We start from the raw sequence: 26,306 nt of genomic DNA on the forward strand, positions 1-26,306 counted from the left end.
CAGTGTACACGTCGATTGTCTGCCGTGTACAGTGTACATGTTGATTGTCTCCCTGTACAGTGTACATGTTGATTGTCTGCTGTGTACAGTGTACATGTTGATTGTCTCCCTGTACAGTGTACACGTCGATTGTCTGCCGTGTACAGTGTACATGTTGATTGTCTCCCTGTACAGTGTACATGTTGATTGTCTGCTGTGTAAAGTGTACTCGTTGATTGTCTCCCTGTACAGTGTACACGTCGATTGTCTGCCGTGTACAGTGTACAAGTTGATTGTCTCCCTGTACAGTGTACATGTTGATTGTCTGCTGTGTACAGTGTACTCGTTGATTGTCTCCCTGTACAGTGTACACGTCGATTGTCTGCCGTGTACAGTGTACATGTTGATTGTCTGCTGTGTACAGCGTACACGTCGATTGTCTGCCATGTACAGTGTACATGTTGATTGTCTGCTGTGTACAGTGTATACGTCGATTGTCTCCTTGTGCAGTGTACACGTCGATTGTCTGCCATGTACAGTGTACATGTTGATTGTCTCCCTGTACAGTGTACATGTTGATTGTCTCCCTGTACAGTGTACATGTTGATTGTCTCCCTGTACAGTGTACCCGTCGATTGTCTGCTGTGTACAGTGTACACGTTGATTGTCTGCCGTGTACAGTGTACACGTCGATTGTCTGCCGTGTACAGTGTACATGTTGATTGTCTTCTGTACAGTGTGCATGTTGATTGTCTGCCGTGTACAGTGAACATGTTGATTGTCTCTCTGTACAGTGTACACGTCGATTGTCTGCCGTGTATAGTGTACATGTTGATTGTCTCCCTGTACAGTGTACATGTTGATTGTCTGTTGTGTACAGTGTACACGTTAATTGTCTGCTGTGTACAGTGTACACGTCGATTGTCTGCCGTGAACAGTGTACATGTTGATTGTCTGCTGTACAGTGTACATGTTGATTGTCTGCCGTGTACAGTGTACATGTTGATTGTCTGCTGTGTACAGTGTACACGTTGATTGTCTGCTGTGTACAGTGTACACGTTGATTGTCTCCCTGTACTGTGTTCATGTTGATTGTCTGCTGTGTACAGTGAACACGACGATTATCTGGTGTGTACAGTGTATACGTCGATTGTTTGTTGTGTACAGTGTACACGATTGTCTGCTGTGTACAGTGAACACCTCAAGTTTCAGCTGTCTAATTTGTACTCGTCGTTTGGTATGTACATTGAACGTTTATTGTCAGTTGACGCATCAAGTATGTAGATTATGTACAGAGTACGTTTTAACTGCTGTGTAAACCCATTTGAGTGCCGGGTTCAGTGTACATTCAATATGTGTCAGAATATTAAAAAAACGGGTATGTTTAAAATACAATAAATTCATATCATTTTTAATTCCTCTTCTTTTTAATTTTCTTTAAATTCATTAAGCTTTTTCGCTGCCAGTGACGCGACATCAGTGAACAGTGCCATTTAGAAAGTCATGTGTACATGTTATATTTGGGATTACACTCTCTCAGTGAAGTACAGATTCTGTTACTTTTGGGTGAAATCCTTTCCGGGTTTCGAAGCCACACTGTCAGAGTCAGGCACCTAATCGCCAGCACACAAAGTCAGCGATCTAACCCAGTCAGCCATGGAACGGTCTCGGGTCGACAAACCAATTGGTTACGGCGGCACCTTTGGAGGAATCCACCGCAACGTAGAACAACATGGTCTATGACGTAGTTCCAGGAGTTCGGGGCGCTAAGAGGCTTTAGTGCGCAATAAACGTCGACAAAAGAGGATTTGGTAGTTTCAGGGAGTTTCTTAATCCAACCGCGTGGTACAGTGCTCATGATATCAAACACTAGGGCTTCTGACCAAGTTCCCGTTATTTACAGGCCTCTGTCACATCGCTGGAATATTGCTGAGTGTTGCATCTGTTACAAAAAATAAACATCATATCATTGTATTTATTTCATGGCATTGAAGTTACCGAATAAGCATGTCAAAAACACAAAGACAAAACAGACTGTTTATTTCACTATAACCTAGGTAAAAGAGAAAACAACAATTTTTATTCCAAACTATTGCGACATGACATTTTGGGTAGGGAAGGAAAATCATCTGCAATCTCCATTGATTGAAGTGCCTCATAAATAATGCGTCTTAACTCCGATAAAGATGTTTTGTTCAACAATGATTGGTGCAATTGTGTGAAACCATAAAACCTCACCGCATCTACGATATCTGCCTCGAAGGTCTGTTCAGTGGTTGCTGGAACCGGCTTGGTATGAGAAGGGTATTGGTTGTCACTGCAGTGTTTTGCGTTGTATGTCTGACGGAGTGGTGCTGGTACTGCAGGGTGGTGGTGGATGGTACTCTTGCTGTGGTGGTTGGTACTCTTGCTGTGGTGGTTGGTACTCTTGCTGTTTAGGATGGTACTTTTGCTGTGGTGGATGGTACTCTTGCTGTGGTGGATGGTACTCTTGCTGTGGTGGATGGTACTCTTGCTGTGGTGGATGGTACTCTTGCTGTGGTGGATGGTACTCTTGCTGTGGTGGTTGGTACTCTTGCTGTGGTGGATGGTACTTTTGCTGTGGTGAATGGTACTCTTGCTGTGGTGGATGGTACTCTTGCTGTGGTGGTTGTACTCTTGCTGTGGTGGTTGGTACTCTTGCTGTGGTGGTTGGTACTCTTGAGGTGGTGGATGGTACTTTTGCTGTGGTGGATGGTACTCTTGCTGTGGTGGATGGTACTCTTGCTATGGTGGTTGGTACTCTTGCTGTGGTGGTTGGTACTCTTGCTGTGGTGGATGGTACTCTTGCTGTGGAGGTTGGTACTTTGCTGTGGTGGATGGTACTCTTGCTGTGGTGGTTGGTACTCTTGCTGTGGAGGTTGGTACTCTTGCTGTGGTGGGTGGTACTCTTGCTGTGGTGGATGGTACTCTTGCTGTGGTGGATGGTACTCTTGCTGTGGTGGTTGGTACTCTTGCTGTGGTGGATGGTACTCTTGCTGTGGAGGTTGGTACTTTTGCTGTGGTGGATGGTACTCTTGCTGTGGTGGTTGGTACTCTTGCTGTGGAGGTTGGTACTCTTGCTGTGGTGGGTGGTACTCTTGCTGTGGTGGATGGTACTCTTGCTGTGGTGGATGGTACTCTTGCTGTGGTGGTTGGTACTCTTGCTGTGGTGGATGGTACTCTTGCTGTGGTGGTTGTTACTCTTGCTGTGGTGGTTGGTACTCTTGCTGTGGTGGATGGTACTTTTGCTGTGGTGGTTGGTACTCTTGCTGTGGTGGATGGTACTTTTGCTGTGGTGGATGGTACTCTTGCTGTGGTGGATGGTACTCTTGCTGTGGTGGTGGGTACTCTTGCTGAGGTGGTTGGTACTCTTGCTGTGGTGGTTGGTATTATTGCTGTGGTGGATGGTACTTTTGCTGTGGTGGATGGTACTCTTGCTGTGGTGATTGGTACTCTTGCTGTGGTGGTTCGTACTCTTGCTGTGGTGGATGGTACTCTTGCTGTGGAGGTTGGTACTCTTGCTGTGGTGGTTGTTACTCTTGCTGTGGTGGTTGGTACTCTTGCTGTGGTTGTTGGTACTCTTATTGTGGTGGATGGTACACTTGCTGTGGTGGTTGGTACTCTTGCTGTGGTGGTTGGTACTCTTGCTGTGGTGGATGGTACTCTTGCTGTGGAGGTTGGTACTCTTGCTGTGGTGGTTGGTACTCTTGCCGGCTGTGGTGGATGGTACTCTTGCTGTGGTGGTTGGTACTCTTGCTGTGGTGGATGGTACTCTTGCTGTGGTGGATGGTACTCTTGCTGTGGAGGTTGGTACTCTTGCTGTGGTGGTTGGTACTCTTGCTGGCTGTGGTGGATGGTACTCTTGCTGTGGAGGTTGGTACTCTTGCTGTGGTGGTTGGTACTCTTGCTGGCTGTGGTGGATGGTACTCTTGCTGTGGTGGTTGGTACTCTTGCTGTTGTGGATGGTACTCCTGCTGTGGTGGATGGTACTCTTGCTGTGGTGGATGGTACTCCTGCTGTGGTGGATGGTACTCCTGCTGTGGTGGTTGGTGCTGTGGCTGTTATGGTTGGTACTGTACCGGTGATGGCTGGAGAAACTTCCTCTTTCCTTCCTGTGAAGACCCATGTGAAAGGCTGAGGATCGTCGGAACCCTTGATGGAAGGCTGTTTTCAGCAACTGCACGTGGAGCTGTTTGGTTTCAGGACATGACTTTGCAGTCCGATCTATGTAGAAGGGCAAACATCAACAGGATCTGTAGTCTGTGTATCCATGGAGGATGTTGAAGTTAGCCAAATATCTGCCCACCAACTTTCAGCAGCTTGTTGTCCAGTGTTTTGGGAAGATGTACTGAGGTCGTTGTTTTGGAATGCTGCTGGGTGCTCTCAGATAAACTGGCTAATGTGAGATGTGTAAGTGTTTTGTCGTTTAACGATGAAAGGAAACATGGTGTCGTTAGAGACAGTCAGGTGGAGAATCATGGCAACAGGTGTGCTCAGACCTCACCATCTCGACTTTTTCAGGTTGGTCCCACTTACTAAATCGAAGATGAACAATCCCTGTTCAGACCTCCTGGTTGTGTAAGTAACAAAGCGGGTCTCCCCTTAGGGAACATTTGCCACTCGGGTCCGGTGTGCGTTCTGTCATGTGACCATCAACATTTACCTTTCGACAGCTATTCTCAGTAACAATAAACATGGCAGCTGCCTCCTTAAACCATAATCCTGAATGTTATATTTTGTCTACCCAGAGTTACACCCAAAAGCTAGCAATTCAACAGGTGATTACTGTAACAATTACTCATGTCGATCATTATACAAAATAAATAAGGACCCGATGAATCGAGTCTCAAACTGAATTCGTCAAAATTAATCAACTGTTTTTCTATACGAACATTCATTTAAATATGCTTAGTTTCACCTTTTGGTGTTCATTTTGTCCCAATAATCCGGCATCTGAACGTGATCTTTTCTTTTCACACTTTTTAAAAATCGAAAACGAGGCTTGTAATGCATTGCTCATGCGTATAGCTTTACTTGCTCAGAAACTAGACCAGGCTATTTGATCGTGTTTGACAAACTGAGATTACGTGGAATGATAGGAAACGGTTAAACAAAACTTGAAATATAGAATATTTAAATGAAATGAAACGGAATAAATTAATGGATTTGATACCCCAACCCCAGCTGGGGTGATTTGATACCTCAGCAAGTACTTGCACGCCCAGACCCGAGTATATGATACTTAATAATATAATAGGGGATACCAATATCTAAAAATATGTAACAGATGGAAACAAATTAACTGTAGCTAGTAATCAAACTAAATATATACTTCCTATCAAATGTTTAAACTCACTTAAAACACTCACTATATGTTATGTATATTATATGGCTACATCGAAGATTGATTTCTCTACTAACTTTGGGGAACCAACTGCAAACCTTATGCAGATGAATTGAACGAGGATCATGCATTAAAATTGATGAAGAGCATGTGCAAATATCGTGCATGCATGTGAACAGCTGCGTTTTGCTGTAATGTTTTGTTAAGAATTCGCCAATTGTCACTGATTTTTATCATTTATTGAACACATGACAATAATCTTTTCAACGATACGAATTTGTTTTACAAAACATCAGTTCATGTGTAAACAGTACCTTTAAACACTATGGAATATTTTGCAAAATTTAGTTTAGAACAGTTGCTTGAAGTAAGTGGCTATATTTACACTAGAGAGTCTAAACTTTTGACGGGGGTATATATACAAAAGTATTAATATTTGGGAAAGGATAAACTTAAGAAAATAAATATATCCTAAGCTGAAGCAGGTCATTAAATAGTTGTTCATAAGTATGTGTCTATATACACTAGGGCTGCGCAATATAACCGGTTTACCGGTATTTGCCAGTTCAGACATGAAAACGATACGTATTGCGATACGCTGATCGAAAACCGGTATTTTACTTGCATTCGGAAAACTTCGCAACACTCGGAAATATTCGGATATTTCCTTGTTTCATTTGTGCCAAATATTGTTTACGTTTCTATTTTGTTATAACTGAAAGTTTTTATTAAAGCCTAATAAAGCGTATTGATTTTGTTGTGTTTTAGCTTTATAAATCAAGCATTAACTCGATTATAAGTATTTTCTTGTTTAAGAATACTTCATGCTTCATGCAATACATTGCATACATGTGGCAATATATGCTTTCGCATCGCAATATATCGCAATGTGAAAATTCTGTGCAATAACCATCCCTACTATACACATATACAGATCACCTAGAAATACTGACGAACCCATTAAAAGACAATATGCTACAGTACAGATGGAAGACTAACCTTGTAAATACACAGAGGGTTAAACCTTTCACTGCTGTGTGAAGCTGCTTGACTGTCCAAGTGCTCGAGAGACTACAGTAGCAGGGTGTCAAAACAACCTTAGCACTAAGACTACATTAAGTCTACGTTAAGGTATGGGAGATACGGTCACCTTAGCGCTGAGATCGCTTTGTACAACTGTGTAACGATTGTGTAATCAAGACAAAGGACTAAGACCAGTCAGGGCTTTGGCCATTGTAAGGTTGTTACATTGATTGATATGCTTGACTCGAGCATGCTTCAGTTGTACTATAAGATGCGGCAACAACATCTCAGTATGCTAAAATAACCACATCCAAAGGTGTGCATTATGATTATAAACATGTATATCTGCAACTACAGTAGCAGGACCTACTGACATATGATACTGCCACACAAATTATAACACTGCCACACATATTATAACACTGCGACACTAAATATAACACTGCGACACTAAATATAACACTGTCACACAAAATATAAGACTGTCACACAAAGTATAAGACTACCACACAAACATATAACACTGCGACACAAATTATTACACTGTGACACTAAATATAACACTGAGACACTAAATATAACACTGCGACACTAAATATAACAAACTATAAGACACAAAATATAAGACTGCCACACAAAATATAAGACTGCGACACAAATTATAACACTGCCACACTAAATATAACACTGAGACACTAAATATAACACTGCCACACAAAATATAAGACTGTTACACAAAATATAAGACTGCCACACAAAATATAAAACTGTCACACAAAATATAAGACTGTTACACAAAATATAAGACTGCCACACAACATATATCACTTCCACACTAAATAGGACACTGCCACACAAAATTGAGCATTGCCACGCAAAATATAACACTGCCACACAACATATAACACTGCCACGCTAAATAAAACACTGCCACACACAATATAACAACGCCACCCTAAATAGAACACTGCCAAACTAAAAATAACACTATCACACTAAATTTAACACTGGCACACTACATATATAACACTGCCACACAAAATATAACACTGCCACACAAAATTTAACACCACACAAATTTAAAATATAACACTGCCACATTACATATAACACTGCCACACTAAATACAACTTTGTCACACAATATATAACACTGCCACATTACATATAACACTGCCACACTAAATACAACTTTGTCACACAATATATAACACTGCCACATTACATATAACACTGGCACACAAAATATAACATTGCCACATTACATATAACACTGCTACACTAAATATTACACTGTCACACTAAATGTAACATTGCCAAACAAAATATAACACAATCACACTGAATTTAACACTGCCAGACTAAATATAACACTGCCACACAAAATGTATCACTGCCACACAAAATATAACATTGCCACAATAAATATAACACTGCCACACTACATATAACATTATCTTACCTCACACATAAATGTCGCTTTCTGATTGAAAATAATAGAAGAGCGCTCAGCCAATGTACCCCGCTTACAAGCAAGTAACATTTCAATGTACCCCGCTGTCAATGGCAACTCATTCTGTACTTCGTGGTAGTAATTCTTTATCTCGAATAACATTGAATCACGTATGATGTACGGAAATTACCGATGTTTTGCGAATGCAAATCGACGGAAGGGAGATAACTCTAAATCTAGCATTAGTGCATTAGTTGCTGATTGACAAAGTGAGAGTAAATAAAAGTCCATAATTTACAAAGTCTATAATTTCTTCAAGGATGACAATGACAGGGGGTGACCCAAGTATGCAATTACTAAATAAAACATTGTTGTTGAGAATCCGTTAACGCACGTGTATCTCGCTTTTCGCGTTGTTCCTTTAGTTGCCAATGCGCCCTTGTAAACAAACTGGGAAATCGCAAGGATAAATGATGACAGTTTCTTAAACAACTTTTTTATTTTTGTGACACAAATTATGCATTTTTTTCTAGAGTTGGTCTGTTGATTCTTTTATGTCTATTTGTTTTTTTATTGCACTCCGCGTTGGATTGATTCAGTCAAGTTTTATGTCTATTTGTTTTTGTGTTAGATTGCAATTCACCAAACTTCACCAAACACACACAAGTAGCCAATAGACAAAAAAATAAATAATAGAGTTATTTCCCTTCCATCGATTTGCATTCGTAAAACATCGGTCATTTCCGTACATCATACGTGACTCAGTTATTCGAGATAAAGAATTACTAACACGGAGAACCAAATGAGTTCCCACAGTTCGGCATTCCCAGCGGGTAACACAGAAAATATTACTCGCTTGTTAGCGGGGTACATTGAAAATAATTGAAGAGCGCTCATCCAAGCAGAAAACGACATTATGTGTGAGTTAAGATAAAATAAAATAACGCGTACAACAAGGATATTTCTTTGGTTGGTGTCCCATCACACGTTACTTTAAGAAAATATGCTTCTTAGTTTAAAAAGGAGGCGATGCTTTAAACAATAGATTGGGCTTGGTGGAGGAATGCATCATGAACGGCTGAAATGAAGTATCCTAAAACCTTGATGTCGTTTGACAGCTGTACAGGAATCTGTATCGAAACGTCGCAATCACGCAATAAAAAAACTCTTATCCATAAAGTGTATGAGTGAGTTGAAATTTAAAGTCACATCGGCAATATTTCAGCCATATCGGGACTAAAACAAGTTTTAAACTTCATCATAAATACATGTAAGTCACTAAAAGCCTGTCAACGAAGGACAGTAAAACCAACTAGAATGTCACAGACACAAAAAATAAAACTAGTATCTATCTCTAAAACTGGATTTCAAATTAGGACAATACAATATAAAACACAGGATATAGATCGCAAGAAACCGAAGGTATATCACCATATCACCATATCACCATGGGGACTTACAGTACCTTTGCTACCTGCATGGATCCTAGTTGGATTTATGCCACCCCTTCAATCGCTGGCAATGGTAGGCATAAAGCGTGTCTATATTTAACGTAATAGTTAGGAACATGTTGTCCTTTGCAATCCCCTTTGTAAGTTCCTCGTGGACATTAGATCGGGTACACACATTGGCTTGCTCCTGGCACAGCTCATCGAGAAGTAGTCTGTCTCACAATCCCTGAACCACATAATTTTCCTACTACCTGGGCCTCCCTGTAATGTTAAAGGTCCCTAAATGAAGCATGTCTAGCACTTGTAGTCCCAATGATGGTATTAGTCCTTGAATCTCCCAACTCACCGGGGCTCCTTTGCAATTTAAATTGGTCTAATTGTTACTGTCCAAATTATATACTTGACATACAAACAATTTGAAGTTTATTTATTTATTTATTATTTTTTTCTCTCCATATTTCATGTACAGGCAAACATGTTTAGGTAAGTTTCATAATAATACAATGGTATTTGTATACATGTATGAAAATGTACAGTTGGCTGAAAAAGTATAATTGGCTGGATTATCTTCCAATTAATAGATGTAATGTTGACCAATTGGAAGTTTAGGAAAATATGTGACAAACCAATCCATGCTGAATCCCAACATGTGGGGGAATGTTGCCGATGGCAAAACGTTTAAAAACAGAAACGTTGAACAAGAACGTAACGTTACACTCACGTCTGTAGTGAATCGCTTAAATGCACCCTACATGAAATGCACATGCATCATGAAATTGTGTATCACCTCGAGCTGAAGCCTATGAATCTAGGCTATACCAAGCCACATCAACGGCACTCCACATGCGTTGCTTTTTTAAAGAGAAATGAATGCCAAGACTGACAGAAGCTCAATGACACAACGCCATCGGCCGTTTTAGAAGCAGGGGCATGGCAGCATGAGATGGCAAGGCACTTCGGTGGGTCCAGAAAAATCATCTCAAACCTATGGACCCACTACAATACTACTGAGAGTGTTAATGGCAGATCCAGGTCAGGTCGACCTAGAGTAACCACCTCCGCCCAGGATCGCTACAACCGGTTGAGACATCTTCGTTAACTCACCACGACCGCAACATCCACAACAACCCGAACCCTGGACTGCGCCGAATCTCCGACCAGACAGTGCTCAATCGGCTACGGGAAAGCCGGACTTTTTGCCAGAAGACCAGTTCGACGTAACGTCTTGACACAACGTCACCGGGCTGAACGTCTTCAATGGTGCCGACAACGAGTGAGATGGCCGCGGGCAAGATGGAGGACAATTTTGTTCTCAGATGAGTCACGGTTTCTTCTCAAACGTGCTGATGGACGTTCACGTGTATACAGACGTCGGAAGGAACGTTACGCCGATAACTGTGTACAGCAGGTCGATAGATTTGGTGGAGAAAGTGCCATGGTGTGGGCAGTTATCTTAATGGCCGGACAGCTCTCGTGGACGTGACAGTTGCATTGAATGGGGTTCGCTATGGAGACGAGATTTTGTAACGTCACGCCATTCCCTTCATTAACGTCAACGGTGGATCTTTCCAGCATGACAATGCTCGAGCTCACGTTGCACGTGTTTGCCAGGACTTCCTTCAGCAAATCAACGTTCAGCTGTTACCAAGGCCTTCTCGATCACCCGATTTGTGCCCCATTGAATCCGCCACAAACACTACAAGAAGAACTGTACGAAGCAGTTCAGCAAGTGTATCAAAACATTCCTCAAGACAGCATTCGGCATCTCCTTTCTCCTATGGGTCACCGCTACTAAGCTGTAATCGATGCTCATGGTGGTCTCACCAGATACTGACATTTTACACTGACCAAGAGCTTTAATAGCCCTCTGTTGTTTTACCAAACGCTTTCTGGATAATCGGGTTTTGGAAATTTGTATAGTGATAATTCTAGCGCAATTGAGGAATGATGTCATGTTTGAATAAGTTATATGTACTCAGTAAATAAACTCCAAAACAGCATGTCAAGTTTCTTTTTTTTGAAGAGCATATATTCAGGGAGAAAGCATTAATTTTCTCGGGAAGCTGTGTGGTCAAGTTTTGTTTGAATGTGTTTCATTCCTGGCGTGTAGTCTGGGGAGACATCTATACTGAACAGCAAAAGAAACGCAAGTTTCGAATAAATGAAATCTCATAAAAGTAAGCGTTCATGTTTATGTCATCTATTTAAAAACCTGGCAAAAGGCCAGAGTTGCGTTTCTTTTGGTGTTCAATATATTATGATTATGGAAAAGATTTTAAGGCATTTGTTAACTGCTGAACATTAGAAATATTATTTCATCCCCTCTGCATTCAACGAACTCATCAACCAACCATACCTACCTGTATAACTTATATAAACAGACTCTTTACATCCCAACTCTAGTGCTTGTATAAACTTGTATAAACATACTCTGTACATCCCACTGGTTTCAATGTGTAAGCCCTTGTAACTCGCTTCAACATGCACTCCCTTGTCATCACATTGTTACTGTACTTCCCAACTAAATTCTTTTGTAAATCATGTATATATACATAGCCCTTTTTCATACCTGCTTGACAACGATACAAGAATCTGTATCGAAACGTTGCATCACCTGAATAAAGAAGTTCTTCATCCATGAAGTTTGCTCTTACGTAACTTATAAAAAATATTGTCATTATAATTCTAGTCATATGGCACCAAATTCATGTTAGGTTTTCATTGCGTTATCGGTGCGTAAATGTGTCCTTCCAACAATGTGGCATAGGCAATCCCTGGACCTTGACGATCAGTACAGCCAGGCTATATGATGGATTTAAGGTGTGACCTATATCTGGTACATCAGCAAAATTGAAAACTTGACTGATAATTTCGGCATTTTTCTTTTTCTGTATAATCAAATAAATTTACAAGTATATTAAACAGTGTTAATGTTTTAATTTCGTAAAATTGTAAGTTCACGTGCAAACCTTTTTTTGTAGTCTATAAAGATGAAAAACACGAAATGCGCGTGTGAAAAGCAAATTCATGAGGTCTTTCGGTGCATATTTGATTAAACTGAACACGCACATTGAATGTGAGATGGAAAAATTTTTCATTTTAATCTTTGTGTGGAAACCGCCTTTCAAATCAAGAACGTCAACGTGTTATGGGGAGGCTTGATGCTGGACAATCTGTGGTCGCTGTTGCAAGAACCTTTGATATTCGCGCCCGAATACCCCACAATGGACCAATTTTAACGCCTCTTCACCGCCTCAACTGACTGGTGTGGCCACAAGGCACATACGGTTCAATCAACGACAGTGGAATTCGGTTGTCTTCAGCGACGAATCTCGATTCACATTGAGATTTGCCGACGGCTGGGCCCGAGGTACCGCAGGCGAAGGGTGAACAAGCGGACAGATTTAGTGGCGATAGCGTAATGGTATGGGGTTCATTTTGCGCACGCGGACGCTCTCCCCTTGTTGTCATTCGAGGGAACTTAAATTCTGCCCAGTACAGGGATCAGATTTTGCAACCTGTCCTGCTTCCATTTATGCAGAGACTTGGCTTTGGACCGACGTCCCAACAAGACAACGCTAGACCCTCGCATACGACCGCTCTTACACAGTTTTCTACGAAATGCCGGTATTCAGAGTTCTGGATTGGCCTTCATAACCTAAAACAACAACAAAAACAATAACAATCAAACAAAACAACCCCAAAGTCAACTTGGCTTATACCAAACTTAATCTGAAATAAATGTAACTAATAAATTGCCATTGATTTGATATCATACTTTAATATGACTTAATCATTTTCGTGAGAAACTGGATGTCACATTGACGTTTCTTTCTGGTCTAAAAAGACAATTGTTGCACCCTATTTGAACGTCACGTAAAATGTTCATGAGTGCAGGCATGCATAACTACTGTTTTAAATAAAAACAAGCCATATTCAAATGTACATTATATAAACGTATGCGCCATGGTAATTGTGTAGTTACAATTGAACACTTCCATAAAAAGACATCAATCAGTATTTTATCAAACAAACAACTGAACTGTTACCATTATATTCTTTATTCGTGTGATGGCCACCTTTGAATGACTTGTACCAGAGTACATTCTTCACCCAAACTATAGTCCAAGTAACTCTGTTGATGAAACTGAACTAGTTGTAGTCAATCAAAGACACATGTGCTAAAGCTGTTGTCGTTGAACATACTTTCTTTTCACCTGGCACTATGACTTCTTGTTGCAGATCAAACTTCAATCTCCAGTCCACAATTGGTCTGTCATCATTCGAAGCAGCTTGAATTTCCCCAATTCTTACACCTTCGTACACTTTGAACCTTGTACTGGTTTTTGTTTATCATGTTCAAGACAGTCTCTGAAACCACTAAAGTGGGGAAGTGTCCTTTGAAAGTCCTATCTCTTTTTCTTTTTGATCACAGCACATACTCTTTTGGATAGGACTGCTCCACTGAGTTCAATCTGTGGTGTTAATGCCCTGTTGATCAGTTTTATCCTTGACTTTGACATGATCAATCTCAACCAGTGACTTCCATTCTTGAGAGTCCACAAAATGTAAGCAGCACATCCATAGAGGCTATGTCAGTTTCATCACTGAGTATGACGAAGACTTGGCTTTCCAATTGCATCATCTGGGCATATACACCTGTCATACTTCACATCCTTGATTTCGAACTTAGATTTGAAGAACTTGATCCACTTCACCTGGAGACTTTGGAGGAAGTGCCTCATCACATCCCAGTTGCAATATCCATGTTTCTCTCAAATTACATCTTTGAGAAAAAGTGTGATTGGGCGTAAGAAACCCAGAGGATCATAGGATGGTCATGACTCTGATTTCAAGGTCCATTCTCTCTTCCAAGTTTGGACCAGTCCGCTGACCTTTTCTCTGTCAACACACATGTGTTGTAAAGTCTTCTTCACACTTCCCATTGTTGTGATATCTGGGAGTGAACTGTTTCTGGTTCCTTTGCACGAAGACGATCTGCAGATTTGCGCGGTATGTTGTGTTGGATCCATAATCGCAGAACACTGTTGCTCTTTATCATTCCTGGTACATCAGCTTCCTGAATCGGATACAAAGAAAGTGCTGCAGTTGACACAGAATGACTTTCTAGAATGACACTAAACTTCTTCAAGGCCTGTCTGACAATGACTGCTTGATAAACTCAAGACATTCCTCGTGGGTATGGTTTATGCCATTCCTTCAGTGATTAGGAAAGCTATTACGAATAAGACTTCTTCCGTGGCCCTTTGTTCCTGTGTTGTACAGACTTCTTTACTTTCATCGTGATTAGTCACAGGACTTCTGTCACAATCCCTAGTTCAGCCTCTGTACGGTTCACTCCAAGAACTTCTACCTTTCGGCGGTGTCTCAGTTAGTCTTGAAACCAATATCTATCTCCTTCTCAAAGGGACTTCATAATGGTGTAAATGGTTTGGATCTTCTCGGATGATGAGATAAGTCATGATACCTTCTCATCCATCAACCTTTACATGAGGACTGAGTAACCCTGAGATTCCGTCTACACTCCTCCTAGTTAAAACGAATCTCAACTGACCCTAGTTCTTCCAAAGCTGATTGTAAGTGGCTTCAACTTCATCATTGAGTTCTACCCAGTACCTATAATCATCTCTTTTAACAAATTTCAGTTTCTGTAAGATGTCGATAGCAGCTGAACACACTTGAACTTGTGTCATCATAATATGCTCTGCAAGCTTTTTGCCACATGATGCTTCATATGCTTCGCTTGGGTGGTGGCCCGCAGCGGTTGAAGTATCTTCGCCTGTCACGCCAAAGGCCTGGGTTCGATTCCTGGCATGGGTGCAGCGTGTGCGTTTTATTTCTGTTGTCCCCGCTGTGATATTGCTAAGAACGGTAGGAAGCAACTAACTCCTTATCCTTCCGGCATTGAAACTTGGACCTTGTTCATTTGAGTTCGCCGGGCGAGGAGCGGGTACTGCTGTTGCATCCATGTTCAGTTGGTTCTCTCTGCACGGCTTTGGAATTCAGGCCGTTTCTCTTTGCTTTTTGAAAGTATTGGGAGAAAATCAACATATGATGACATTTCTCCTGGAGTATCTTGTGGTATGTGGTGTTCTAGCGACCTTGACTGTAGTTTCAAAGTTTAGGAAACTTGTGTTTTGTTAGCGTGATAAAGAACAGCTTAGAACTGTTTATGTAGGATTTTCTATCTTCTTTATTTTCAATGTTTGGTCTAAGTTCTGTGTCGATTTGGTTGCTTATTGAATAATTTACCGCAAAACATAAGTTCACTATACAGATATCCCTTATAGCCTTAGCTTCTTATAACATATCTCTCTTTCAATTCTATCTAGGACTTTTATTTCTTCCATGAATTATCTATACTTTATAGAAATGTTCAGGTCCTAGCAACTTCCAACAAAGTACCTTGCTGATTGTTCATAGAAAACCATTTCTTTGGTCAAATGTATATTCTATCATACTGAAGAGTGTGAAAATCTGGCCATGCTGATTGAAGACTACATTCTATTTCTTTTATCAAGTTACTAATTCTTGTCTCATATTCCAACTCACATTCAGAATTAATGTGCAAAGGTCCCGCATCTCTTTGGTTTTAATGCTAAAGTGTTCATCTGTCTTTGATTTCATAAAATTTATTTCTTGGATTCTTCATATACTTAAAGGAAACATTTCGTCAAGTGTATCTCTACCTACAGTCACTTCACCATCTAGTTTACAGTATTCCAGTTATATCCTCCTCTTCCCTTGCCTGGGTATATTCACTATCAATGTCAATAAAATCCAGTGTAGGTTTTCTCAAGTTCAATGCATTAAATCGTAGGAAAATTTGTTAATCATGACTTCTAGGCAGTGCGCTATTAATCACTTTGAACAGACTAATACTGCAAGCTTGGTCGCTGCTAAGTCAACGATTAATTGCATCAATAAATGTTCATGTTGATGACATCAAGTCCCAAAGGAGATCCTGGTGAAAAACAGGTTCTCGTGGTAGTCCTTATCTAATGATATTCGCATGACATTTGGACTCGACAAATGTAATACTCTTCATTTGAAATATGGCAAAGAGTAACTAATGACGGAAATGGGTCAAGAAGCTGCAAGGGGGTGGGGGGTGGGTGTGGGTTGTTGAGCATCTTGGCGAATCAGGCTACACCTATGGATGAATGCAGAGTTCGGGACATTCCAGAATGCCCAGATTCTTGAAAGACAAACTTCGGCGGAGTATAAAGCTCGCTAAAAGAAAAATCTGGAGCTCAGCGTTCAATGCTCGGAAACAAGGTTCCACAGCCACCAATACTCTTTGCTTTGCCAGGATCACCCTGAACCCCCTGCTGCCATTTCATTTTTAATCTATAAAACATGATATCAATAACAGTATATTATAAGTGCTCACGGCCATTTATAAAAATCAGGACAAAGAGGGGTGCAAGTAAGGCACCCTGCGCCTCGTTATTCTAATGGATTCGCCTACGAGGCCATAACAGTGCGTTGCAAATTCCGCTAGGCTGCGCTCATTCAAGCGAGAAACGTCGCGAATTTAGCTTTCATGGCCATGAACTGCAATCAATTTATTTTGTTCTTGTTGTGCGTGTCTAGCTGTATTTCTCACTCCGGACTCGGTCACTGTCAACCATCCAGCCAGTCAAGTCGCGCTGCACGGCCAACCATCTCAACCCAGACGTCCCATCCGAAACACACCGACATGCATATGGCTAGTCTCTCGTACAGACCCTGAAGCAAATATATCCAAGAAAGCCCACACAAGTCTAGAAAATGTGGCAAGTCTAGATTTCCTCAGCTTCTGAAAATGAAGAAAGTCTCAGGGCCCCTTTTCATTATATATTTTTTTTTACTATGAACTTTTTTCAGTAAAATATGTTCATTTCAGAGACTAGTTGTTAGTCTAGCATATGGCGACCAACGAAGCTTTCTTCGACCAGGCTGATGCTGACAAGAGCAAATCTCTTACCATCCAGGAGTTAAAGAAACGTCTCCCAAATTCCGGAATTGACGATGCAACCATTGTGGTAAGCTCAAGATGTTTCTATTAATACTGTATTTCATCGGAGCCGCGTTAACACCTGACAGTAAACTACCTGTATGTTTGTAACCATAACATATGTTATATTTGGGATTACACTTTCTTTAGTAAAGTAATAAATTCTAGTACTGTTTTGGGTTGAGTCCCATCCGGGATTCGAACCTGCTAATAATCTCACAGAGTCAGGCATTTCTAGTAATTTCTTTGTAATTTTTTACTAAGAAAGTGTAATCCCAAATATAACATATGTTACATTTGACCACTTTCAATGTCATTGTGTAATCATACCTGTGATGTTAGATTCGACAAATCAACGACTACTATAGTTTGGCATAAAATGTTATGTGGACCCGGTTTTTGTAAATATCTTCATCCAATGACCTATAATCGATCTCAAACTGTGCAAGTGGGATGTTTTGTCAGACAACCCTAATCACATTGTAAATCACCGATCTTATGCATTTGTTTTAAAGAATCTGTCTATGTAACTGTCAACAAAATCAACAGCAGAACGCAGAATGCTTGCAGAGGGAAGCGCGAGCCAATGACATGTAACAGCGGCAGTATTTGGGTCGCAAAAGGTCCAACGATTCGTCAATGTAGTCCAGCTATGCACGTGACAGGTGATATGAAGAGGTGTTCATTTCCAGCTCAATAGCCGGCGAAATGACATCTCTGATGACCTTGATGTCAAAAGAATCTAACTTTGATGCCTACCTTTTGTACAAGGTTTTGTTTATTGGTTGTTGGTTTATTTTTCACAATTTTAGCACGATGTTCTTTTCATGCCAAGAGCAAAAGTTGCATTGCTCTTACGTAACAATCGACACACTTATAAATCGAAGTTTGCTACGTTTGCTCTTTAAACAAAAATTCAACACATTTCTGATTAAACGTTTAGCATCATCTGAATAAGCTTTCATGATGACCCAGCTAGAAAGTAGTCAATGTGAGATGATCCAAACGGTCTATCACTGTGCGGTGCGGGTAACCATCATAAACCGCAGACGCATTGACCTATGCATTTAACACCGCCGTATTACAGGTCATTGCTCTCTCCTCTGCAAAGCATTCTGGCGTTCTGGCTGCTTCATTCTGCCGACAGTTACATAGATGATCTCTTTAATACAAAATGCATAAAATCGGTGATTTACAATGTGATTAGGTCTGACTGAAAAACATCCACTTGCACAGTTTGGAGATCGATCGGATACACTTGATGAAGAGATATTTACAAAAACCGGGTCCATTACGCATTTCACGCCAAACCATAGAATGGACATCTAAACGGGCAAACACTACCGCATCAACGGCTTTGTCAGGGGAAATTATTTCATCTTTGGAGCTCCACATTCAAACCCCTCATCGCTATGCATAACTCGATCATGATGATAACAAATATAGTTTTCTGTGCATTCTTTTCACTACAGGGCTCATGTAGTTTCGTTGCACCTTAAAGTACGAAACCTGGATTTATTGACCGCATCCAGGCGCGTCTTGTTGACCTACTGTGGAAAGGTTTCTATAACATGGCTTTGCTGTAGACTGCATATTTTTTCCGACGACCTCATGCGTACTACGACGTATAAATTGAAGCGATGCTTCAGTGTGCTTTAACTTTTACAAGACTTTTCCATAACTTATTTCCGACGTACGCCAGCGTATTCGCCATTTTTTTTTCATGGCGTCGCGCTACACTGGCTAACCATCAAGCAGTAATGATAGGACCTTTACGTCATAAGCTATCCAGGCTTTTGTGAAATAATATTTCCTGTAGACTGCTAACGTGCAGGGAATTGTGGCTATGTATAGAATGGAAATATACGACAGCAATGAATGCACCAGTGTTTTCATGTGGATACGGACTTAATGCTTTCTAATGCTTGTTCGCTCTATTGGCAAACAAGGAAAAGTTGGACCTGTGCAGAGAAACGCATATACGAGAAGTAGACGGTGATGGCAGATGAGCAAAACCCATTTGGTTTGTGAAGGTATGTATTGTAGTGCACGCGCATTACATGTGACGATGAAATGATTCCGTGGCGATAGCTGCACACGCCTTTACCCATAAGACCTTGCTATCGGTGTAGTTCGGTCGGTAAACCTGGTCCCCTATTTACATTCGTGACCAACTTGTGTTATTCCGGACAAGCCGAATAGCGACCTTCGTGCCCCTCTGAAGGATTTCATACTGGCGCAGGAACATCAGAACTACTTCCAAACAGGAACGATAACTCTATTCCTGTTTGATCCCAATGGTAATTCTAATATCACCGAAGTACTCATACATTGTATTGCTGTTTTTGTTTTGCTATTTATTCTAAAGAATTAAACCTCCTTGGTACAACTAAAAGAAAGAAAAACATATTTGTTAAAGACATATTTCTGACGTAATTACTCAGATATTACCTTATATCAATTATATTTCTGAAAAGGGTTCAATAATCACAAATGGGATTGGTTTTATTGAATATGCAAATCAAATTTGTAAAACCCCGCTACATTAAATCCCAAAGCAGAAACTAAAAAATGACTTCGGCAATATACCTCCAAAAAAGAAACGCATCCGGAAAATACTTAATTTCAAGCAGCAAATGAATCAAGAAACGTGATTCATCTCTACAAAAAGGTTTTGCCTCTGTTTTATGAGTCCCATGGTGTTTATGTTTCTCTTTGAGACATCACAACAAAACGCACCATCCGTAAACACCCGCATGTTAACAGCATGATTTTCAATTCTCCCGGCGTGTGCGTCACAGAATACTCAATTCACATGCAAATGCAATGCGGAAAAGCTCTTGGGGACTGGGGATAGGCCCCAAATGATGGGTGGGTATAAAAAGCTGCTGATCGCCGCCTGTCGATTATTATTCACTGTATTTAACATTGTTGACGACCAAAATGCCACAATCTAAAAGTGAAGGCCAACCGTCATATCCCCGCCATTGGTTTGCTTTGAAGCTAATACAGTCTCAACGTGCAGCTGTCTGACGCAAGAATGTTCACCAAAGCACCATTTCACGGCTCTGGGAGAGATATCGCCGGCAGAATGCGGTAGCGGGATGCCCTCGTGATGAGCGACCTCGAGCGACCACTGCAGGCGCAGGATCGCTACATCCGCACATCACCTGCGTCATCGAACAGCTACGGCGACCAGTACCGCTCGACAAACACCCGGATTGAGGAGGCTTTCTGCACAGATGTCGGGAACGGGTTGAGAAGAGGCTATTTTATGTGCTGTGAAGACCTTATTTTGGCCCTGTGATCTGACAACAACATCGTCGACATCAAGCCCACCGGTGCGCACCAACGTTCAGGCCTTGAACCTACTGAGATTGGCGTAGGAATCTGGTTCCAGCGATGAATCACGATTTTTATTGGAAAGATGCGATGGAAGAATGCTGGTGTACAGATGTCGACGTGAACGTTTCGCTTCGACGCTTACGTTCCCAGGTGGGATAGGGATTCGGGCGGGGCGGTGTTATGATGTGGCGAGTGATCACCTGCCATGCAGGAGAAGTGGTTTGGCGGCGATGATCCAGGCCGTCCTGACAGCTCAACAGTACTTTGACGAAGTCCTACGCCCACCTCCTTCCAAAGCATTGATCGCCGGAGGAGCCGTTCAACAGGACAAATGCCAGCCCGCCCCGCAGCACGCGGATGATCACTCCCAACCACAACATCCGTGTCCTCCCCGTCCTCAGGATGCCGACTTAAAGCCCGATCCGAAAATCTGTGGGATGCCCTGGGCAGACGGGTGACGACCGCAACCCCTCAGCCCCAGACACTCCCAGCAACTCACACAGGCACTACTGGGCCGCGATTGGGCAAACACGAGATTCTAAAGACTTATTCCTTCGATGCCGAGGCGATGCTGCCGTGCAGTTCTGAATGCCCACGGTGGTCACACGAGGTATTGACTTCCAGCGCTCACCACATCGCCCATGTGACACTCCAAACTGATTCTCCTCGAGTTGGTGCCAAAGACGGATAAAGTCTGCATCTCTCAGTGTGCAATTTCGCTATATATTTCATTGACTCCATAAAAGCTTACAAGATGTTTCAAAATAAAACATAAAAATACAGTTGGAAATTACTATATGCGTTTCTTTTTAGGATAGATATATTTATTAAACTGGATTATACGATGTAACCTTGCTGTCATACCACAAGTGGAATTTTAAACTGAATTCGCTGAAAAATCATAAGGAATGACCGTCAAGAAAGTCAAGGGGACCAAAATATTCCCAGAGAATTCGAAATATATGCCCAATGTTAAAGATTAAAGTTGATTAGTTACATACAGATATACTATTATTGTTTTGAAACTCGTAGCATAGGCACAATGAACATTCGCAAAATTGTTGGAAGCGCACGTACAATCTCCATAGCAAGCCCGCAAGATCGTTCAAAAACACCCTCAGTTGGACCCATGAGCCGGATTTATGTCAACTGAACGCATCGTGTTAGACATTTGAATCTCTCACCGTCAATCGTATGGATTCTTATCCAAACACCATAATAGGCAAGCAGCAAAAAACTTCGTTAGCTGCCTTTGTACTTTCAATATGACGATATATATTTTTCATGATTTTTTAAACAATGACATAATGCCATAAACGATTTAAGTAATTCGGGATTATTTTTACTCAAAGCACCGCAGTCATTTACGCATCGCTCTTTGATTTGGTTTGTCGTATTTTCGCACATAACGAGCTGTCGAGGGGACGGTCCATTCGTAATCAACCTATGTTATTCCGGGACAAGCCGAATAGCGATGGAGGCTTCATGGAAAGGGCGAGGGTGGACGAATGCCCCAGGTGGGTGGAATCGTCAGTGGTCCGATACCCGCATCGGTAAGTTAATCTACGAATCTCGTGTCTTGATATCGTATTGATTTAGTGTGGTTTTGGGAAGGGGAGAAATAGAGTAGGAAGGAAGGGGACTCATCAGGAAGATAACTGAGCTTAAGTAGGATTTAGGTAGTGGTAAAGGAGGAGAAATATGTAGGATTATTCCGTTTCTGAACATTTGACTGGTTTGTTTTGAACTAACTTTCTTCTACATTTTTGTCAATAAAACAAGAATGGAAACAGTAATATGTTCTTGTTGTGACTTAATTTTGAGTTGAATTGAGAAACCCACCAGGAACCATTAATATTCATACAGAACCTGCAGACAAGATACCACCGACCGCAAAGAGACTGCCATAAAACACAACGAAAAAGCATATTTACGCTTCAAGTAGCCAACTGACACTTGTCACACATCCGTGCATTGTTCTGTTGTCATTAGGCGTCTGCTTTATATACCTACCCACGATGCTAGGCGCCTATTAAGCAGCAAGAAGGTTCGCTACGATATGTTCTACCCTGGAGAAACATTTTAACGTCATTTTAGTATCTTCTTTCGATTTATTGTAGCCATTATGCATTTGCATATTCTAATAAAACAAACTCTACTTCCAGATTCCTTAAACCCTATTTCGATGCTCATGCCGTTGATCACTGGCTTGTCTTGGTCCAAACTCTCGATTATTTACAGAATGCCGCCATATAGCTATGCATTGCTGGAGTGCGGCGTTTTAAAGTAGTTCATACGTTAATATGAAATCCTTCCAGAGGGGCCAACGGAATAGCGCGAGTTGGTCACGAATGATTTTTAGACAGATTGCTGAATCATCATTCGTCATTTCGGCTTCAGAATATTTTTCATGGACATTGATAAAGACAGCGACCGTAGAGTGACCTAAGGCTGAATTTTTGACTGCGTCGAGCAGACTGGTTGCAGTTACGATTCTAGTAAGCAAATATCTACAGCACTTGAAGTTTCATTGCTTCTCGTTGTTTATAAGCAGGATTATAAGTGTAAAGAGACAAATACCTATCGTCATATCCACGACTAACCATGGCGACCTTGACATGTCCCTCTGTCATTGGGTTTGGTTGGTTTGTTGTTGATCACCGCACCTTCAAGCTATGTGGCGGTGGTCACCTGTTACTAATCGAGTCTGGACCAGATAATCCAGTGATCAACAGCATGAAGTATCAATCTACGCAATTGATATTTGATGACATGTGTCAACCTCGTCAGCGAGCCTCTAATTCCACCTGGATCCCGTTCGTCGCCTTTTATGACAAGCATGGGTTACTGAAAGATCAATTCTAATCTGGACCTTCACGGGTTATAAGTCTTAAGATATAGATCAGAATATTTGTCTTTAAACTTATAATTACACTTATAAATAACAAGGGGGCGGTGGGTAGCCTGGTGGTTAAAGCGTCCGCTCGTCACGCTGGAATACCCTTTACATGGGTACAATGCGGAAACCATTACTGGTGTGCCCTGCCGTGATATCTTATGGTATTCCGGCTGAGATCTCATGAGGTCATGGATTGATAGTTACCCTCGATGTTTGTTTATGTTCCCTGAGCCCGAAGGGGCGAGGGACATAAACAAACATCGAGGGTACATCAACCCATGGGCCCTAAGAGACTAGTGAAACGCATTTATCTTTACCGAACACCTCAATGTTAATTTTGAATTGTTTCGAAGCACGGGTACACTTTTTTGTAGCTATCGCTAGATTTTGCAGACAAGAAAAGGCAGATTTAGAGTTATCTCCCTTCCATCGATTTGCATTCGCGAAAACATCGGTATTTTCCGTACATGACGTGATTCATTTGTTATTTGAGGATAAAGAATTAAGCACCACGGAAGTACCAAATGAGTTCGACGTTCCCAGCGGGGTGCGTAAATGTTATTAGGCGTGGTAGGTTGCGCTTGATGTGGAGGACAAATCGATGAAGACGTATTGAGGATGAATGATATCAGCGGGGACGGGACATGTGTCAGGGTCTCGCCGCTTCGTAAGTGGGATCGTGGATGTGATGGTGTTGTCTGCATACATGTATCATATGGTAGTGGGAGGTGTCGATCAGTCCGGACCGTGACTGAATTCTTTTCGGACGGATTGGGCTAACGCGGTACGCGCAAATTGTGTTTCGTTGTTGAACGGTATCACGTTGGATGATGGGTTGGATCGGTGCTTAGGATGATGTCACGAACAAGTTCCGGTTGTATGACGTCGTTTTTGCGCGTGTTTCCGGTGAGGCCGGAAGCAGCAGGTTCGAGGGATGACGGGACGACGGTTGGGATGCGGGTGCCGGCAGTTAGGGGAGCTTTGGGGTTCCGGCGAATGGCCGTTTCATCTGCGGTAGAGATAAAAGTCGTTTCAGAGTATGGCAACAACGGTTGAAGTTGTAACGCAACTGTCGTGGGTGTTCAGGGTATCATTAGATACGGGTATCCATGCTGCAGCGTAAGAGCTTGCTAATGAGGTTGAGTGAATTACAGTGTCCTACATTGACTCATGCTGATGACACTGAATAGCCTTACCAACATTTAATTAAATACAGAGCCAGCGTAATACAGCTGGAGTTTGCTTCTGTCGCGCTAACCAGGAGCCCAGTGGTTAAAGCGTTCGTATTACCCCCTAAAACCAGAGTTCGATTCCCATGCAGGTACAATGTAGAAGCCCGTTCTGATGTCCCCACCATAACATCACTAGAATAATGCACTAAAAGCAGCATCCTTCTCTCCTTCCTCTATCGATCAACTTCCAACTGCGATAAGATACACATGTATGGTTTGATATTATGATGATTGAGCAATCGACACCTATTTCATAATAAGCCCAGTAAACATAGAATCCAGTGGAATAATTAACAATCGCCTGACGCAGAGGTAAACCAGAAGGCTTCTGTTTTGCTGCTCAGGATCAGTCGAGTCTAATCATTAAAATGTTAAAATATAAAAAGAATATTATGCAACAGATTTAATGAACCTGCCCTCTGTCACTGGATGTCCAGCATTTTCACGACGCAATTATCTTGGCGACATATTGGCGTAGCTCAATCATCAATCAGTCATGCTTTATACTTATTTTGACTCTGAGGAACATCGGTATTCCCAATGTGTTGGTAGTCCGGAAAATGATAATTCTACCATCACATTTCAGTAACCGTTTTTGATTGGCTGTTACCTAAAATAGAAAGTGAACAATTTTTAATAACTACTTCCTGAGAGCCAGGTTTACTGCAGTAGATATTTTGCGCTCATTAACCGCCTAGAAATGTGACATGTCGTCTAGAAACTGTTACGTTTGACCTCTGGCGATTTCTTTGAGGTGTTTGGATCAGATATGGATGAAATATTGACCCAGCCTGGTTCAACGCCAGAATGACTGAACAATCCACTGGTAACTCTAAGTACCGGAGGTATGGTATAAACGTAATAATGTCCAGTTCTTGCGTTGTAGTCTAAGGCCTCAATGTCACGCTAATATATCTTTCAATAAACATAAATGTTTGCTTTTCAATTTTATATAGTAACTACATAACTTAATTGAACATCAATTTATCACTTATTACTCATTTAATTTCAGTTAGAGGTTGATAATGGACATGCCGAGCCGCTGTCTAAACGTTTCAAGGCTGTTGATGAGTTAGAACAATCGTTTTGAATCCAGAAGCAAAGGCATAAAACAACAACGTGAGCGTTATGTTTAAATGAAGGCATTTAGCGGCGTTCACCAGCTATAATCTTCCAAAGACAAGCCACAATAGGATTGTCTCCTGGTGTACAGTTCTCTGGAGGGCATCGTTTCATATTAGACGCGTCCAGGGTGCCCGGGTTGAAGGCGATCTTGGCTAAGTTGACCGTGACTTGTAATGGTCGACAGGGTGTCATGCCGTTAGTGATCTTTCTGGGTATGACTCCATGCCAATATGGCCTTGGTAAGCTCATGCGCCGTATGGTCTTGGCGCTGGGTTTGAACGTGCGGCACCCAGGACGTAGGCGGCATTCAGCTCCGGTAGATCATTTGTATCAGGGTTGCTGGAACCGTGGGCGCTGGTGGCGGTGCGCTGTTCGGAAGATGCGTTTAATGTCGGGTTCCGGGTTTTGGTGCGCC

The 26,306-nt window shown here is 41.7% G+C and overlaps 1 protein-coding gene across 1 annotated transcript; it reads right to left on the bottom strand.

The window, feature by feature from the left end:
• Positions 1-2,293: 2,293 nt before the first annotated feature.
• Positions 2,294-4,126, bottom strand: LOC124261818 (GATA zinc finger domain-containing protein 14-like). The gene has a single exon (XM_046696195.1). The coding sequence runs from the start codon at positions 4,124-4,126 to the stop codon at positions 2,294-2,296; it is 1,833 nt and encodes a 610-aa protein (XP_046552151.1).
• Positions 4,127-26,306: the final 22,180 nt, after the last annotated feature.

This window comes from Haliotis rubra, unplaced genomic scaffold (genome assembly GCF_003918875.1).
Source record: "Haliotis rubra isolate DU_JTF1 unplaced genomic scaffold, ASM391887v1 Scf81, whole genome shotgun sequence".
Classification (NCBI taxonomy): domain Eukaryota; kingdom Metazoa; phylum Mollusca; class Gastropoda; order Lepetellida; family Haliotidae; genus Haliotis; species Haliotis rubra.